The sequence below is a fragment of the Ruditapes philippinarum genome, unplaced genomic scaffold (genome assembly GCF_026571515.1).
Source record: "Ruditapes philippinarum isolate M1 unplaced genomic scaffold, ASM2657151v2 ctg2534_1_1_1_1, whole genome shotgun sequence".
Taxonomy (NCBI): domain Eukaryota; kingdom Metazoa; phylum Mollusca; class Bivalvia; order Venerida; family Veneridae; genus Ruditapes; species Ruditapes philippinarum.
In genome coordinates this window covers 108247-125229 of record NW_026867293.1, presented here as the reverse complement: position 1 = coordinate 125229, position 16983 = coordinate 108247, and the positions used below count along the sequence as shown (strand labels likewise).

Here is a 16983-nt window from a genome sequence, read left to right as displayed (position 1 = left end):
TAAAATGACATCGTAAGTCCCAGCTTATAATTATTTTACATTTTCGTTTGTTGCAGATTTGTATTTAATCCTAATCAATTGGATAACAATAATTGTTATAAATTGTCAAGAATCACATCACAAAAGTTATTGATAAATTATTTTAGTTATTTCTTGATTCGATATTTCAAGTTTAAAATAGCGGCATGAGCAACATCCAATTATTTTTTTTTTTAAAGTTTTTGGGAAAACAGCCTGAAATCTCGCATGATTGTACATATTGCAAAACAATTCGACAGACAGAAAAATACTCCACAAAAATGCACGAGACACATTTACATGTATATAATTTTGAAATGGCCATTGTGCATTGTTCCGTTCGTCTAGATCCATATATAGCTTGAACACGGTTAAATTTTTGTATATATTAAGGAATATATGAATAAGGAAATATAGGGACCCCCAAATTACATTGAAATCCACTCAGGGTTTCTTAACTCATTGCGATCTACATGTAGCTGTTACTTAAAAAAGCGGCATTTAATATTTTGATCCATACTGTATATATTTTATTTACTTGTAAGTGGCTTAATTGTTGGATTGCAATGACACTATCTATAAGGATGAATATATAATTATTATGATAGGGAAATGGTGTCTATCAAATTCTATCAAATCTGATTTGCATTTTTAAATTTTGGTCCTTTGTAAAATTTAAAATAGACAATTGTCCAATTATCTAATATCGATATGCAAAGTCTTCAGGGTGACTTTACCTCCAGCAAGAGCACTTGCTATCAATAATTTTGGTGATGCATTAGTTATTGTATTTTAATAAGAACTTACTGTATGTCAGCATTTAACTTCTGAGGATTTTTATTACCAACATCCCTTCTTTCATCGATTAAAATTTATGGAAACGTCTAATTCATAGAGGTCTGTTTATGCAGTACAGTAGGTTTATATATAAATACGAGTTCAATATCGAACGGTAATAGGACATTTCGGACCATGGACGTTTCGGACCAGACATTTCGGACCAGATTTTGGGACACTTCGGACCATATTTAGGGACATTTCGGACCAGATTTTTGGACATTTCGGACCATGTGTTGGACATTTCGGATCATGCGTTAGACACTTCGGACCATTGTTTTGGACATTTCGGACCATGTGTTGGACATTTGGGATCATGTGTGAGACACTTTGTACCATTATTTTGGACGTTTCGGACCAGAATAAATATTTTTTTATATGTTATGCATCAATTATTCTATAAACTAAAGTGTAACTTTAGAATGTATGAGACACTGTGGAACGATTTAACACCTATCCCGATTTAGATTTAATATATTTTGCACTTAAATGAAGAAAATTAAAAAAAAAAAAGTTTTAATACACGTTTGCAAAAAAATTATTATAAAGTATATACTAAAAAGACATTTTTATATTGCAGTCTGGACATCATTTTTTTTACAATTATAATCAGTTTGTTTATTGTTAATTTAAACTGTACTTTAATCGCATTCCAATCAAATCCAATCAATTTAAATATTTGTTGTCAAATTAGGTGAAAATTGCATACATATGCTTCTTTAATTGAGTGAAACATAACTTAAACGAGTTCTATTGAGCAATTAAAACATGTGAAAAACTGCATTGACAAGGATGTCATTGTTCTTTAATACCTGCTAGGACACGATTTAATTTGGTTAAAATTGACTTTAACTAGCATATTCTACGTGTGTGTAATTATTGTACATATTATCAAATAGTTGATTAAACAGGTACGTATATCAATTTCAATTCTTTAGATATTAAACATAGCGTATCATTATCTCTTTATTTTGTATGAAGGACATTCGCATACATATATCCTACGCTTACCAATATAGTTCTAAAGGTATTATATTATTGTTTTTTAAATAAAATTCAATATTAAAAAATTGTCAATAATTGAATTGGTAATAAAAGCTTGTCAGAAAATGTGAAAAATCTCGTCGGACAGGTCATTACTGCATGCATTTTGAATATCATAAAATATAACAATGTCAAATATTTGTTGCATTTATTATTAGAAAATATATTAAATACATCCTGAAATAACAAATAATAAGAGGATATTTTTTCGTTTGAGTGAAATATGGAATATATTTTCACGAAACATGATAAAATGCGACATATTTTCACGAGCCGGGACGGCGAGTGAAAATATGTGGCATTTTATCATGTTGAGTGAAAATATATACCATATTTCACGCAAAAACGAAAAAATAACCTTTTTATTTAATTTCATTATCAAAGAAAAATGGTTACAAATCCTATTGCTTACTATTGTTAATAACTGAATTAAAGATATTGGTGTTCGGATTGATTTTCTTAGTTAGACCATTTTCTATCATTCTAGATTTTTTTTAAAGCAAAATTCAACAAAAAGTCGTGTTGTGTTTATCAGATTTTTCAAACAAAATGGCGAAAGAAGTCCCTTAAAATAAATATGAGCCTATTTTCATATTTATATTTCATATTTATTCTTAAAAAATATGAAATATATTTGACTGATATAACACCATATTTCATGGGTAAAATTAAATAATTACATATAAAAAGGAATATATGTGCTGGTCCGAAGTGACTCCATCATGGTCCGAAATGACCATCACATGGTCCGAAATGTTCCAAAATCTGGTCCGAAATGACCAAAAAATCTGGTCCGAACATGGCTCTTATTTCCAAGATGGCAGCTTCCATGAAAGTCATTGGCCGCAAGATTCATAAGCCTGTTTTAAGTACAATATGCCAGCACAGCCGTTTTTCTACTCACAATATTCTTGTAAGTTTAAGTTTTAGTAAGTTACATGATACCAATTGTATGAATTAAAACTTAAATTAGTAAATTAACGTTTATATGTACTGTACCAGATTCTAGACAGAACCAATTTCCGGATAATGTTCACTGCACGGCTTTAATACGTGTATTAGAATTAAAGTCGTCTTTAATCTATAGCTTTATATCAATTTTGAATGTTATAAGGACTTATAAGTTTTAAAAAAAAACAACACTGTTTGAGTGGGTATGAGTATATCATTCTTAGGAAATAGTGGTTAGATCTACGGTGTCACAGAGGTGACGACTCCGTTTTTATTGATCTTGTGTGCACGGCATAAGATCTAGTATCTCATGCGCACGAGATTATTAAGTGTTGCGCACAACTTAGAAAGTAATGTGCACCACTTAGTAACTTGTGTGCAGGACATAGTAACTCATGCCCACCGCTTAATTATCTTGTACACGTTACTTAGTAACTCGTGCACAGGGCATAGTATCTTGTATGCACCACTTAATTTTCATCTGCACACGACTTAATAACTCGTGCACACGACTTAGTAGTTACTTCAAACCACTTGCCCCTCACCGCTGTGGGTTCGAATCCCGACAGGGACTTTGGATTCTTTCATGTGAGGAAGCTATCCAGCTAGCTTACGGAACGTCAGTGGTTCTACTCAGGTACCCGTTTGTGCCTGAAATAATGCACGGAAGGGCACCTGAGGTCTTCCTCCACCAGTAAAGCTGGAACGTCGCGATATGACCTATACTGTGTCGATGTGACGTAAAACCCAAAACAAACAAACAAACATGACTTAGTAACTCGTGCACATAACATAATATATTGTGTACAAAAACACTCACATGTCAACTCAGTGCCACCATATAGATATCATCTTATATAAATTCCAAATTGTTTGCTTAGTTTTGAAGTTGATACTAAATTAAAGGATTTGAGGTAAAAACTGATGATACGTGTCAAGAAAAAAAATGTATCATTAACATATTCATTTAAGGTACAAGTCAAATGTAGTGCTCTCAAGGGTACCATTATGTTTGAAAAAAGCTTGGTCATTTCTTTTAGCAGGTTGATATATAAGTACCACTATCAGTCAACAACAGCTAGAACTACAAGAAGCATGGTTGCTGGTATTTTAACCCAGCTGCTGGGTCCAGGATAAACTGAATCCCATGTGCTTGTTTTGAATTGTTGCAAAATAAGAGATACAGAAGTTGATTGTACATGTTGTCAGAGTACATGTATTATATCTGCTTACAGAACAAAGGTGCTGTCTTAGGTGTTTACCAGGCAAAAGAAAAGGATGGGGACCTTATATTGGATAAGAGTACACAATTTTTTGATGATAAGTCTTCCAAGAAGATCTCAGGTCTGCTCAAAGTGTAAGACAATTTCATAGTTATTGGCTACCTCTTAATCTGATTAATCTGTTTAATTTTCTCTGCTATGAATTTACAACAGTCCTTTCAAAGTTTAAGGTAATTCAATATTAAAGTACTTAAATTGAGCTACCAACAGTTTAGAGCCTGGTCAGACTGCATGGAAGTAAAGGCTGGCCTGGCTCTATACTGGTCACTGGCAGCATTGGCTGATCACTCTCAAGTAGTTTTTATGGCATTATACCTGCAGGAGTTAATCTAATATACTCTGGTTACATTAAGTATCATACATAACCCTTATTAATATCTGCTAAAAAGTAGGGATGGCAACGAATACAAAAATCAATACTCGAGTACTCGGTCATTTTTCCGATCGAGTACTCGGTTACTCGGATGATTTCCAATGATCTCATAATATCAACACCGTCCGCATGCTACTTTCGTTTTCTATTTAAATTAATAGAATTCGTAACTATAAATAGGACTGCACGGGAGACAAATTAAACAACATCATATTTTACAACGTTTTAATGAATGCAATAGCATCTTGAAATAATATAGACTGATCGGCGGCAACAAAGTTTAAAAATGTGTCTAAATACTAGTTATCCTTATCGGCCTTTTGTTATTTTCAAAATAGTTACTTCCGCTACAAACTGTTACTGAATATCATAAGAGCTGGATGACATAAGCGACACAGGTGCGCGTGTCAACCGTTGATCGCCTATCATTTTCGCACCTCTGCAAGGATGTTTTGATTACATTTAACAGGTATTTAATGAAGATACATGCATATCTCCGAATTTCTGAACTAATTGGACACACCAATTTTTCTTAATGGTAAAAAAATATAAGTTATATATTTTTTCCGAGTAATCGAATATCAATTTTGTTAACCGATATTCGGACGTTCGATCGAGTACTCGGTTAACCAGTTACTCGTTGCCATCCCTACTAAAAAGTGATCCTCCGAAGCATTAAAAACAGCAAAATTACATGAAAATTGAAGACTTGGTTAAAGACTGCAATGATTATTCCTGGAGTTTACCATTTTTCTGGTCATAATTTTTATAATCCTTGTGTTCAACCTTTATAGAACTGCACCCTCAATTAATTTTATAAGCAAATATTAATTTCATTATCTACTACAATATACATGTACATGTAAAGATTGTGTCAGATTTAGTAATCATATGTATAAAGCACTGACCTATGTCGTTGATGTATAAATCAGATTCTGATAAATGTCTATGTGAATATTTTTAGTGTTAGCAGAGATTTGAAGAAAGGAGGATGCCGAGTGTTGTACGATGTGGTTCCTGGCTATGAAAGTGTTGCCTTATGCTGCATAGGTGAGAAGGGAGCCAGCTTCAATGAGGCTGAAGGCTTTGACGAGGGTTCTGAAAATATCAGAGCAGCAGTGGCAAGTGAGTGATCCACTTTTGTATTTCTTTTAAAGCCAAAATAACCTGCTAATTAAAGCTGTAACTTACTGAATTTCTTGAATGTACTTGTCTGGATTTGATTTTTGGAACTGTCTGTTATCAATTTTGTGGATATAAAGATGGAGATGAAGTTAGTCGGCTAACATGACAGAGCCTGGTCAGACAGCACGGATGACAAAGACTAAATAATATCTTTTCCAGCAGTTTAAAGGTCATTGAGTACTTGGCTGAGTGGTTCACTGACTTTGAATTACTTTTTTCCATACTACTATTCAGGAGAAGTATTTAGTTTCAACAATAAATGATCACAAGTTTTTTTTTCATGCTTGATTATAATAATTTCATGTGTGTTATTTATAGAAAGATATGATATTTGACAGGTGGTGTAAAGACATTAAGAAGTATTGGAGAAACAGAGGTTGACGTTGATCCTTGTGGAAATGCTGAAGGTATATTGGCTATATATGATGAATCAATGCCAGGATATCAGTTTAGTTTAAACATATTTATTTAAGCTTGATTGCAAAACAAGTTCTTGCAACTTATATTAATCACTTTCCAGTCCACTTCCTGGAACCAACCAGTACTGTTGTCCTGTTGTCATATGAAGAAACATGGTTGTGACCCGATTAGGGCTCAAACCCATGATATCTGGGTTGAGAGAGAGATACCTTAACCGCTAGGCCACCGCTCCCCTTAGGCGACATTGTCAGGGTAGCAAGTGTATATCCATATCCATGTAGCTTAAAGTGACATTATGTCCATCCAAGTGTAAGTAGTGGTTGTACAGGTGAAGGTCAAAATAACTTTAGATTTTTCAAAATTCCATAATTGCCATCAAGTTCATAGTCTTGTTCATGTGTATAATAAATAAACCATGTGACTCTTCAAAAAATTCTATATGTATCAATCAGACTGTATCGTTAACGTCCAAGTGATGAAAAGAATGGGGCAATCTCTTTTTTATATTTTTGGTAGTTGTTATACTTTATTCAAAACAATTTGTTCATTATCGATTATTGTTCAATGAACATTATAGTAGTCATCATTTTTAGCTCACCTGACACAAAGTGACATGGTGAGCTTTTGTGATCGCTTTTCGTCCGGCGTCCGACTTTAAATGACATCTCCTCATAAACTGCAAAGCCAATTTCATCCATACTTCAGAGAAATGTTTCTTTGGTAGTCAACTTTAAAAATTGTTCAAAGAATTTAATTCCAAGCAGAACTCTTGTTGCCATGGCAACCAAAAGAAAAAACTTAAAATATCTTCTTTTAGAAAATCGTAAGAGCTAGAGCTTAAATATTTGGCATGAAACATCATCTAGTCAGTGTCTACCAAATGAATACCCTGGGGTAAGGCCCCCACGATTACACGTTTAAACGGATTCGTTTCGATTTACATGTGTAAACGTTTACGATATTTTTTACTGTTTAATCGAAATGACGATATTGTCTTACAAAATTTCTTAATCATTGCCTTTTATCATTGATTTTATCAATTCTAGTGGTTTATTCCAGAGTATAAAACGGAAAATGGGTGTTTACAATCCGCCACACAGCATTATCTGGCGAAAAGTGCTCGTGACATAATACATTATTGGTAAAATTTGCATGGGGATACAATGAAGAAAATGTGTGCTGACTCAATCGTGACGAGCCCTGGACATTCTTTATTTGTAAATGCATTAAAAAAGAAAGTAAGACATCATTTGGCGACTCAAATACACGGTGTATAGTACATAGAACTACCACTGTTTAAACGGTATCGTTTCGGTTCTTAGCTATCGTGTAAACGTTTACAAAAAATTGTAAACGTGGGAGCCTTACCCTGGGGTCAAAATTGGCCCCGCCGGGGGGGGGGGGGTCATTGAATTTCCTTATTTGTATGTAGTAAAAACTTAAAACAATCTTCTTTTAAAAACCCAAATAGCTAGAGCTTAGCTATTAAGCATTAAGCATCCTCTCGTGGGTGTCTACTAAGTTTATTCAAATAAAAGCCCTAGGGTCAAAATTGGCCTGCCCCATACCAGAGGGTCATTGTTTTTTCCTTTATATATATAGTAAAAACTTAAAAAATCTTCTTTTAAAAAACCTTTAGAGCTAGAGCTAAAATATATAGCATGAAACATCTTCTAATGGGTGTCTACCATTTTTGTTCAAATAAGGGCCCTGGGGTTAAAATTGGCCCCGCCCCTGGGATCATTGATTTACCTTATACATGTATGTATATAGTAAAAACTTAAAAAGCTTCTGTTAAAAAAACCAAAGAGCTAGAGTTAAGATATTAAGCATGAGTTATCTTCTAGTGAGTGTCTACCAAGTTTGTTCAAACAAAAGCCCTGGGGACAAAATTGGCCCCACTTAGAGGGGGGGGGGTCATTGTTTTTCCCTATATGTGTATACTAAAAACTTAAAAAAATCTTCTTAGAGCTAGAAGAGCTTAGATATTTATCATGAAACCTCTTCAAATGGGTGTCTACCAAGTTTGTGTAAATAAAAACCCCTGGGTTAAAATTGGCCACGCCCGGGGGCTTATATACAGGTGAGCGATTTCAGGGCCACCATGGCCCTCTTGTTAAATATGGAGCCAATTCAGCTTAACTCGACAACAACAAAATGAGCAGAATGTCCAATTTAAGAGAGGCAATATCTCTCTATTTCAGTAATAGAAATTATAAAAGAAAGTACCCCCAATTCCATTTTGGCCCTACAATCATCTATCTGACGGTATATTAGGTTAACATATTTCAGAAAGTTGGATACAAATGTATATTACAGGTCCTATTTGTACAAATGATCCCATTATGATGGGGTTGATGTTTAAATATATTTTCCACCATAATATTAAGAAATTATATGTAATGATAAAAAAGCATATTTTCGTGTTCTCAAGGCCTTGCTAGTTATTTATCACATTATCTAATCACTTTCCTCGATAAAAGCTTGCATAATGTAAGTTTATTTAACTTCTTCAATTTATCATAAAGATTTTATCATTGGAAATTAATAGTCCTGTAAATTCATATAATTGTATTTATTTTCAGCTGCAGCAGAGGGTGGATATTTAAGTTTATTTGAGTATGATGAACTTAAAGATAAGACAAAGAGGAAAAAGGCTGTTAAACTGTCCTGCCTGGTTGACCATATTACTGCAAGGTATGTGTTAACCAGATAATCATCTTTCCTGTTTATATTCAAATTAAATTTCAACTTTTTATCACAAAAAATGAAATATTATTTTCATTAATACTAATTTATTTTAGTTTGATTGTGTTGCAAGCTAAAAGCTTATTGAAACACTCTTATCCATGCCTGGAACCAACTAGTACTTAGCAATGAGTGAAAATTTTCTAGAAACAACAGCTTGCCTCTTACGGGGTTTGAATCCACACGGCGGCGTGGCCGAGTGGTTAACGCGTCGGACTAGTAATCTAAGGATTGCTTACCGCGTGGGTTCAAACCCTGTCAGGGGCAAGCCGTTGTTTCCTTGAGCAAGAAACTTTACATTCATTGCTTAGTACTGGTTGGTTCCAGGAACGGATTCGAGAGTGTTTCAATAAGCTTATAGCTTCCAACACAATCGAACTAAAATATATTTGTATAAACCAATCCACACGGCCAGCAATTCTTAAATGACTAAACTGACACGTTAAACACTCGGCCAGCCACCACTAGAAACAAGATATTTCAAATCAAAAGTAGATTATTAGGCTATCTGCCGTGTACAACAATACATGTAGTCTTTTACCACCCAGTCATGAATAACATCAAAAAAAAATTTATACCACCTTTTTATCCATTACTTTTATGTTTTTCAGTTCTAGTGCAAAGAAATCATGGACAAGAGGAAGGATAAAGGCTGAAGGACAGAATTGGGCCCGCCATCTAATGGAAATGCCATCGAACAAACTAACACCAGCCTTGTTTGTAGAGGCAGTACAACAAAAATTTGCTAATAGATCAAATGTTACGATACATGTACGGTAAGACAATAATATATATGTGAAAGTAAATGCATTTATATTAGTTGCTTTATTTCCTAAAATGATACAGAAAGGCATCTTATTTTTGGCAAGGAAGTAAGTTCTGAATTGGTATTGAAAATAAGGGCTATATGTATGTAGGGCGTTTGTTGCCAAAATTCCAGACAATGATCACACACACCTGGCTGTCTCTTGATATAAGCTACCATACACAAAGTATGGTTTCAATAGGCCAAAGCAAACTCAAGTTATTAAGCGGAAACTAAATTTCTAATTTTAGTAACAGTGACCTTGACCTTGATCACAGACACCTGGGTAGCAATCCCAAGCTGCCTGTTGATACAAGCTACCTACAAACCAAGTTTGGTGTCAATAGGCCATAACAAACTAAAGTTATTGAGCGGAAACCAAAAGTTGTTGCCTGCCTACCAGCCAGCCCCGTAAAAGGTTCTTTTTGAAAACTACTTTTGAAATGTGAATGTGTATGCCTAGCATTTTTGACTGTATCCATGCACTGCAAATAATATGCCTCTTAATTCAATCTTTTAATCTAAAGTTCTCACTTTTAGATAACAAGTTTACATACATTGTATATATATAAACAAAAGTCATGCTTCCTTATTGTTTAATATGGAGTTGTTCTGTTTTAAGAGATGTTTGTATTTATTAAGGGATAAGTCTTGGATACAGAGTGAGAAGATGGAGGCATTCCTAGCGGTGTCACAAGGTTCGAGTGAGGCTCCCTACTTCCTGCATATAGAATACAAACATCCAGACAATAAAATGTCCAGTCCCGTTGCTGTTGTTGGCAAGGGTGTAACTTTTGATACGTAAGTTTGAACGAAATTTGGATAACACAAGTTTGGATAAAATGTTGATAACATAAGTTGGGATAAAATTTTGATAAGATAATTTTGGATAAAATTTGGATAATATAATTTTGGATCAAATGTTGATAATATAAGTTTGGATAACATTTGGATAACTTAAGTTTGAATGAAATTTGGATAATATAGTTTTGGATGAAATTTGGATAATAAGTTTGGATAAAATTTGGATAAGTTTGGATAAAATTTTGATAATAAAGGTTTGGATAATATTTTGATGATATAAGTTTGGATTAGATTCGGATAAGTTGAGATTAAATTTGGATAATGTAAGTTTGGATAAAATTTTGATGATGTTAATTTTGATAAAATTTGGATTATTTTAGTGTTTAATATAGTTATATCAAGCCTTAATTGATAAAATAACATAATAGAAATGTATCATTCATAGTCTTGATTCAACTTACCTTTACAAATAGTAGACATGGTATGTTTGTAAATTGCACATTTTGATTATCATATCAAATACATGTGTATGTTATTGACAATATTTACTTTGTCATGTAGAAGAAGAAATTTGTTAGTGATACAAATAAATAAGAGTAGATCTATTTTGTATTTGAAATTAGAGGCTAGAATCTCACAAGTATGAGTCATTGTTGTCAATGCCATGAGAGTAAAATACAAGAAATATATCAAGATACTTGTATAATAACCCTAGTATCATACACCATCTTACTGTTGGGAAAAGGCGTAAAATGAAACAAACAAACAAACATACACCATCTTGAATTTCAACTGCGTATTCAATGACATAATATTGGTATCAAGTCAGCAATGCCATTACGGTCCATACTTGTAAATAATACAGACTTTTGGGCGGTATTTGTGCACATGATACATGATCAACTGCCCAAGATTAAGAAAAATATCTACCAATGTGAAATAAAAGCTTCAATTGATGTTATTGTACAGAGGCGGTATTTCCATCAAGCCTGCAGCCAGTATGGACCAGATGAGGGCAGATATGGGCGGAGCAGCTTGTACAGTCGGTACCTTGTACTCCGTAGACCGGTTAGATCTTCCAGTACATGTACATGGTGAGTAAATCTACTGTTATATCAAATGAAATTGTTTTGTTAAAACGCAACTGATTTAGCTAAATTGTTTTGTTAAATCTTGAACTTTATTTTAGCTCAGTTGTGATGAAGGCTTAGAGCTAATTGAACCAGTCTCATTCTGTTCCTAGAAATAACGAGTTCTAGTGCCATGTATGGAAATATAGATGTGACCAGAGTTTGACTGGAACCTACAAGTTCTAGTGCCATATAAGGAGATATGGGTGTGACCAGTGCATGGCTGGAATGTATGATTTCTTGGTTGTCAACAGAAACCAAAATCACATGGCCACCAGTCGTCTTATTAAAGTTACAATAGAACTGTTCTGACTGAAGTTATATCAGAATATAACCTTGTAGGACATGTTTGATGACTAAAAATCAAAATGTTTTGTTTTATTTTAATTAAGTTTTAAACATTTGGACATGTTTTCAGTTCAAACATGTTGTGTATATATTTAGTATTTTCTTTAGATTGACAAATTAATGTGAAAATTAAAAGAGTTGGTCAAGTAATCTTTCTGCCTTGAGAATATAAAAAGCTCCACTTTGGAAATAAAATAAAAGTAGTCTAAAAAATTAATTTGCAGCCAGCAGATTGGAAACTGACAAATCTTGTGGTTAAATCAGTTTTGAAATTTTGGCCTTTACGAAGAATTAGTGCTTTAGGACGTAGGTGCTTTAATTGTTAGAAATATATAATGTCATCTAAGTGCAGTAACCAGTTAACTCTTATTTAAATTTGATACAAGACAATCCATTACTGCACTAAGGTGCCATTATATGTATATGTATTTAAATTTTTGTGTATTTATAGCATTTATACCTCTATGTGAGAATATGCCTGGTGGTCGAGCAATTAAACCGGGAGATGTTGTCACGGCAAGAAATGGTAAAACTATACAGATAGATAATACAGATGCCGAGGGTCGTCTTATACTAGCCGATGCTTTAAATTATGCCGAGACTGTCAATCCTCAAGTCATTCTAGATATGGCTACTTTAACAGGTTGGTGGAAATTTTTATTTTTCTGTTTAGGATAAAAGGTACAGATATGACTGTTTGAATGATATATTTTTAGCTTGATTGGAGTTTATTTTAGTCAGTGCTAATTTTTCTTGCTCAACTAAAGGAATAAAAATTTTTTAGATATGCTCTTCTAATAAACACATAACATCCTCGAATATTTCTAACTGTATGATTTTGTTAAACTCTATTTAACAGGAGCAATTGACGTTGCTCTGGGGTCAGGTGCCGCAGGGGTTTATGCTACGTCAACAGACACTTGGAATATACTGCAGAAAGTAAGTAGTTTGTCAATATATGTAGTTATTTCTTGATGTTTATTGTTACTGGTTAAAATGTCATATAAGACATGTACAATTTTGGAGATGACACTAATTTGATACATGTATGTAATGAACATGATTTATACACTGTAAAACAAATAGGTTTCTGTTTTAGAAAGTACTTCACAAAAATGCTTATTTTTTATATGCAGTTTATATACAAATAAATTTCAGTTTGTGGACAGTTTCTACACAAATATGTTTCTGTTTGTAGACAGTTTCTACACAAATGAGTTTTTGTTTGTAGAAAATTTCTACACAAAATGATGAGTCTGTTTTTAGGCTCTTTTCAAAAATATACTGAAAAAAGATTTTGTTTTTAGGCCATTTCTACACAAATAAACATATGTTTATATGTATTTTCTGTCAGTTTATTGTATTTCTAGGCAGGTGCTAATACTGGGGACAGAGTATGGAGAATGCCTTTATTTAATCACTATACAAAACAAGTGACAGACTGTAAACTAGCTGATGTTAACAACATCGGGAAACATTCTAGATCCGGGGGATCATGTACTGCCGCTGCTTTCTTAAAGGTAAAAGTATTCTTTAACTGTTGATTAAACAGATAAGCCTCAAGATATATATATCTCATTGAATTTTCATTTATTGCCTTTTTCAAATTGATGTACAATCATTTCTCAAACAGTAAATATGATAGAGTAATGTTTTCCACGTATTTAAGAAAAGCGAAGAAAAAAAAGTTATGATATGAAACAAATAACACTCAGCAGTGAATTATATAGATTATATATCATTGATGAAATTTGGGATTCATTTATTTTATGTACATTGGCATAGCACATTATATTTTCACCTGATAGTCTGATCACTTATAAGGTGTGTAGGTCTAGATTTAACATATAAAATGACTGTATCTGTATCTACTTCTAGTTTAGTGTTTTGCTATATGTCTGTATCAACATGTAAAAACACAGTACAATTTAGTTTGTTTGTTGTTTGTTTGATTGGGTTTTACATCACACTGACACAGTATAGGTCATATGGCAACATTCCAGCTATACTGTTTGAGCAAGACCTCAGGTGCACTTCCATGCATTATTTCAGGCACGAACGGGCACCTAAAGAGAACCATTGACATTCCGTAAGCTAGCTCGATTGCTTCCTTACATGAAAGAATCCAAAGTGCCTGTCGGGATTCGAACCCTCAGCAGTAAGGGGAAAGTGGTTTGAGGTCAACGAACTTAACCACTCCACAATGGACGCCCCATATACACTGTTTTTAAGAATATATAAAATTAATCAACTCTAGATCTGAAATGTTTAACAAAATTGTTCCTACTGTTAGTTGTTTCTTTAAATAGATAGATTGTGATGCATATTTTGTAATATGATGATATTTAATATAAAATTGTAGGAGTTTGTTACAAACAAGAATTGGATGCATCTAGATATAGCTGGAGTTATGTCGAACAAAGATGAAGTACCTTATCTTAACAGTGGGATGGCAGGTATGGATCTGACTTTCTTTATTTCTAATTCATCAAAGAAATCACATGATATTTTATTGCCCATAGAGATAATGAGGTGGGGGTGGGGAGCTGAGGTTGTCCTCTTATATCAAACTGTCTGAACAACTTTTTTAATGTAGGAAAAATATTTTCATTTTATAATCTAGAGCTTTTATACTTAGACCGTACATACTGTGAGTTTCATTTTGACATATTTTTATATGATCTTGACTTAACCTTAAAGGCGAAGGTTTCAGAATTCAGCAAATTGACCTTGGCTTTGTTTATTATTTTAAATACTTATATGTGACAGGAGAGTTTGCAACTTACGTGAAAATCTGGTTTACTTAGTTTAAATCTATTTATCGAATCTGAAATTTTAGACGGCAGAGATTTATTTAGCTTCAGTTCTTATGAAATTTTTCACATAGAATGGTTGTATGTTTTACCTGCTGACATACATTAACTAATACGATTCACTTGACTTGATTTTATTGACCTTTCAAAAGAACTTTATAGTTTTAAACGCATGACATTATTACTAGTTGATATTTTACAGGTCGACCCACCAGGACTATTGTTGAATTTATTGAAATGCTCAGCAAAGCAGAGTGATATTTATGATTACTGAAAGAAATAACATCTGGATACTGTTTAAAAAGTGAGATATTCAAACTTCATGAAGAGGTTGCGATATTCAACATAAGTCGAGAGTCAAAGGATAAATAATGGCAGCCAGGGCTTGGCTTATGAACAAGAAACATGTTGACGAGGGTAAAGCTGCAAACGATACTTTGGTGAAACTTTATTCATTTATACTCGGATTTAAAAAAAAAACTGTACAATCAGCTTGTTGTCATACCCGTATGATAAAATTTTTTATAGGAGATTTGTAATTTTACAATTGTTGATACTGTGAATCATAATAGTCTGAAAATAAAATAATTTTCACTAAAAATGTATTCTCTTGCTATTCTAAGTTCCAAATTTGATATTTCAAGCTGTTTATTAGCAGCACGCCTCCAGATTCATGCTAATTTTCATGAAAATTTTGAAAATCTATTTGAATGTATGATATTGTGAAATAACCAAAAGGAAGCAATTTTCACATTATCAATGGCACTTACAAAGTTACAACACACGTAAAATTACCAAAAAGAGGTTAAAATGAGCAAAAATAGCCCTTACTGCATTAGTAACGCAGTAGAAATATAGTTGTAAATACTGAAAAATCAGTCATTAACCGCACATAACATGTAAAATAAATCTTAAATCATTTTATTTTTCCTAAAATCATAGTAAATATTTCTCTTATTTGATTTTATTGAAATATTTTGACTCAACTGGAAGCATGCAGCTTTAAGTAGGTGTTAGCTATGATGCCATGCATGTGCTGTTCTGTTTCATAGGAAATAATACCATTATTTCAATATTTTCTTTTGATGTGATCCTCTTCACAATATAAACAATTCTATCATGATTCACACTATTCCCCTATCAAATAGATAGGACAATTAAGTGCATTTACATGTATTACAAGATATATGCACAGCATGAGAAAGGAATGCTTACATGTCATATGATGTCAGAATTGACGTCAATAAACCAAATGTTGTCAGGGAAAATTACTTCTACGCTCAATGTAGTGCAACATATTTTTACAAATTCTCTTTTTTAATAAGCATGTTAGATGCATGTGGCGTGTAAGAATTTGTTGTTGATGAAGCGTGTTAGAAAGTGTTGAACCATGGATAATTCTACAACAATGCACTCAAAATTGATACCTTTTTTCCTAAGTATTCTTCTTATTAGTGACAGAATAATATAGGTTTTTTTGCCATTTGAAGTAAAACTTGCAAGTTCTAGTGCAGAAAGTTCATTCTGGCAGTATAAATATAGTGCTGTCTGTCTGTATGTTTATCTGTGTGATCTGTTGGGTTTATATATTTAGAAAATAGGTATAAATTTTGAGTGCATTGTGTAGTTGAAAGGTTTTGAATCATAAATAGAAGATATTGATTGAGTGTGTAGGTTTGATACTAAAGTTATTGAACAAGTAGAATAAAATCATATTATGGGAGCCTCTGGCGAGCATAATACTGTTTTATTTGACAAGTTAAGTAAATTGAGCGAATTTAATATTCTATTTATCACATATACAAAATAAAACTGTAAAGTGTAAAAAAAAGACATTACTCATTGACATGCTAAAGTGTAACGCTAACAGCGCGCTTTAACGGTATGTTTATATATAGCACAAATGATGTCACGTCAAAGTGTTATTTAAGAAATAATATATCCCAAACTGTGATTTTATCGCTCAATAACATCACTGTTTGGAGTTCGGATGCGAGGAATTATATCACGAGGGTGTAGCCCGAGTGATATAATGATGCGCATCCGAACGACAAACAGTGATGTTATCAAGCGATAAAATCACCGATTTGGGTATATTATTTCGATTCTAACACAACATAAACAAATAAATGCAGCCGTACCTGGTATTAAGCAAAATTGCACCTGATTTGTTTCCGTACTTATTGTCAGCGCGTGGGATTTTATAGTGGTTACGTCACATGTA

General features: G+C 33.1%; 1 protein-coding gene across 1 annotated transcript; it reads left to right on the top strand.

The window, feature by feature from the left end:
• The first annotated feature begins 2699 nt into the window (after nucleotides 1–2699).
• LOC132735553 (cytosol aminopeptidase-like) lies at nucleotides 2700–15362 on the top strand. The gene is made up of 13 exons (XM_060722506.1): nucleotides 2700–2812; nucleotides 4086–4207; nucleotides 5471–5631; nucleotides 6030–6098; nucleotides 8697–8808; nucleotides 9471–9635; nucleotides 10307–10465; nucleotides 11438–11562; nucleotides 12398–12589; nucleotides 12806–12885; nucleotides 13317–13466; nucleotides 14309–14402; nucleotides 14962–15362. The coding sequence occupies exons 1-13, from the start codon at nucleotides 2717–2719 to the stop codon at nucleotides 15015–15017; spliced, it is 1581 nt and encodes a 526-aa protein (XP_060578489.1). The 5' UTR covers nucleotides 2700–2716; the 3' UTR covers nucleotides 15018–15362.
• Nucleotides 15363–16983: the final 1621 nt, after the last annotated feature.

Bases quoted from the DNA above. Each gene is read 5' to 3' on its own strand.
- LOC132735553 (XM_060722506.1), top strand. From the start codon at position 2,717: ATGGCAGCTTCCATGAAAGTCATTGGCCGCAAGATTCATAAGCCTGTT. The intron at 8,809-9,470 runs GTATGTGTTAAC...TATGTTTTTCAG, and splicing joins GTTGACCATATTACTGCAAG to TTCTAGTGCAAAGAAATCAT. The intron at 12,590-12,805 runs GTTGGTGGAAAT...TCTATTTAACAG, and splicing joins AGATATGGCTACTTTAACAG to GAGCAATTGACGTTGCTCTG.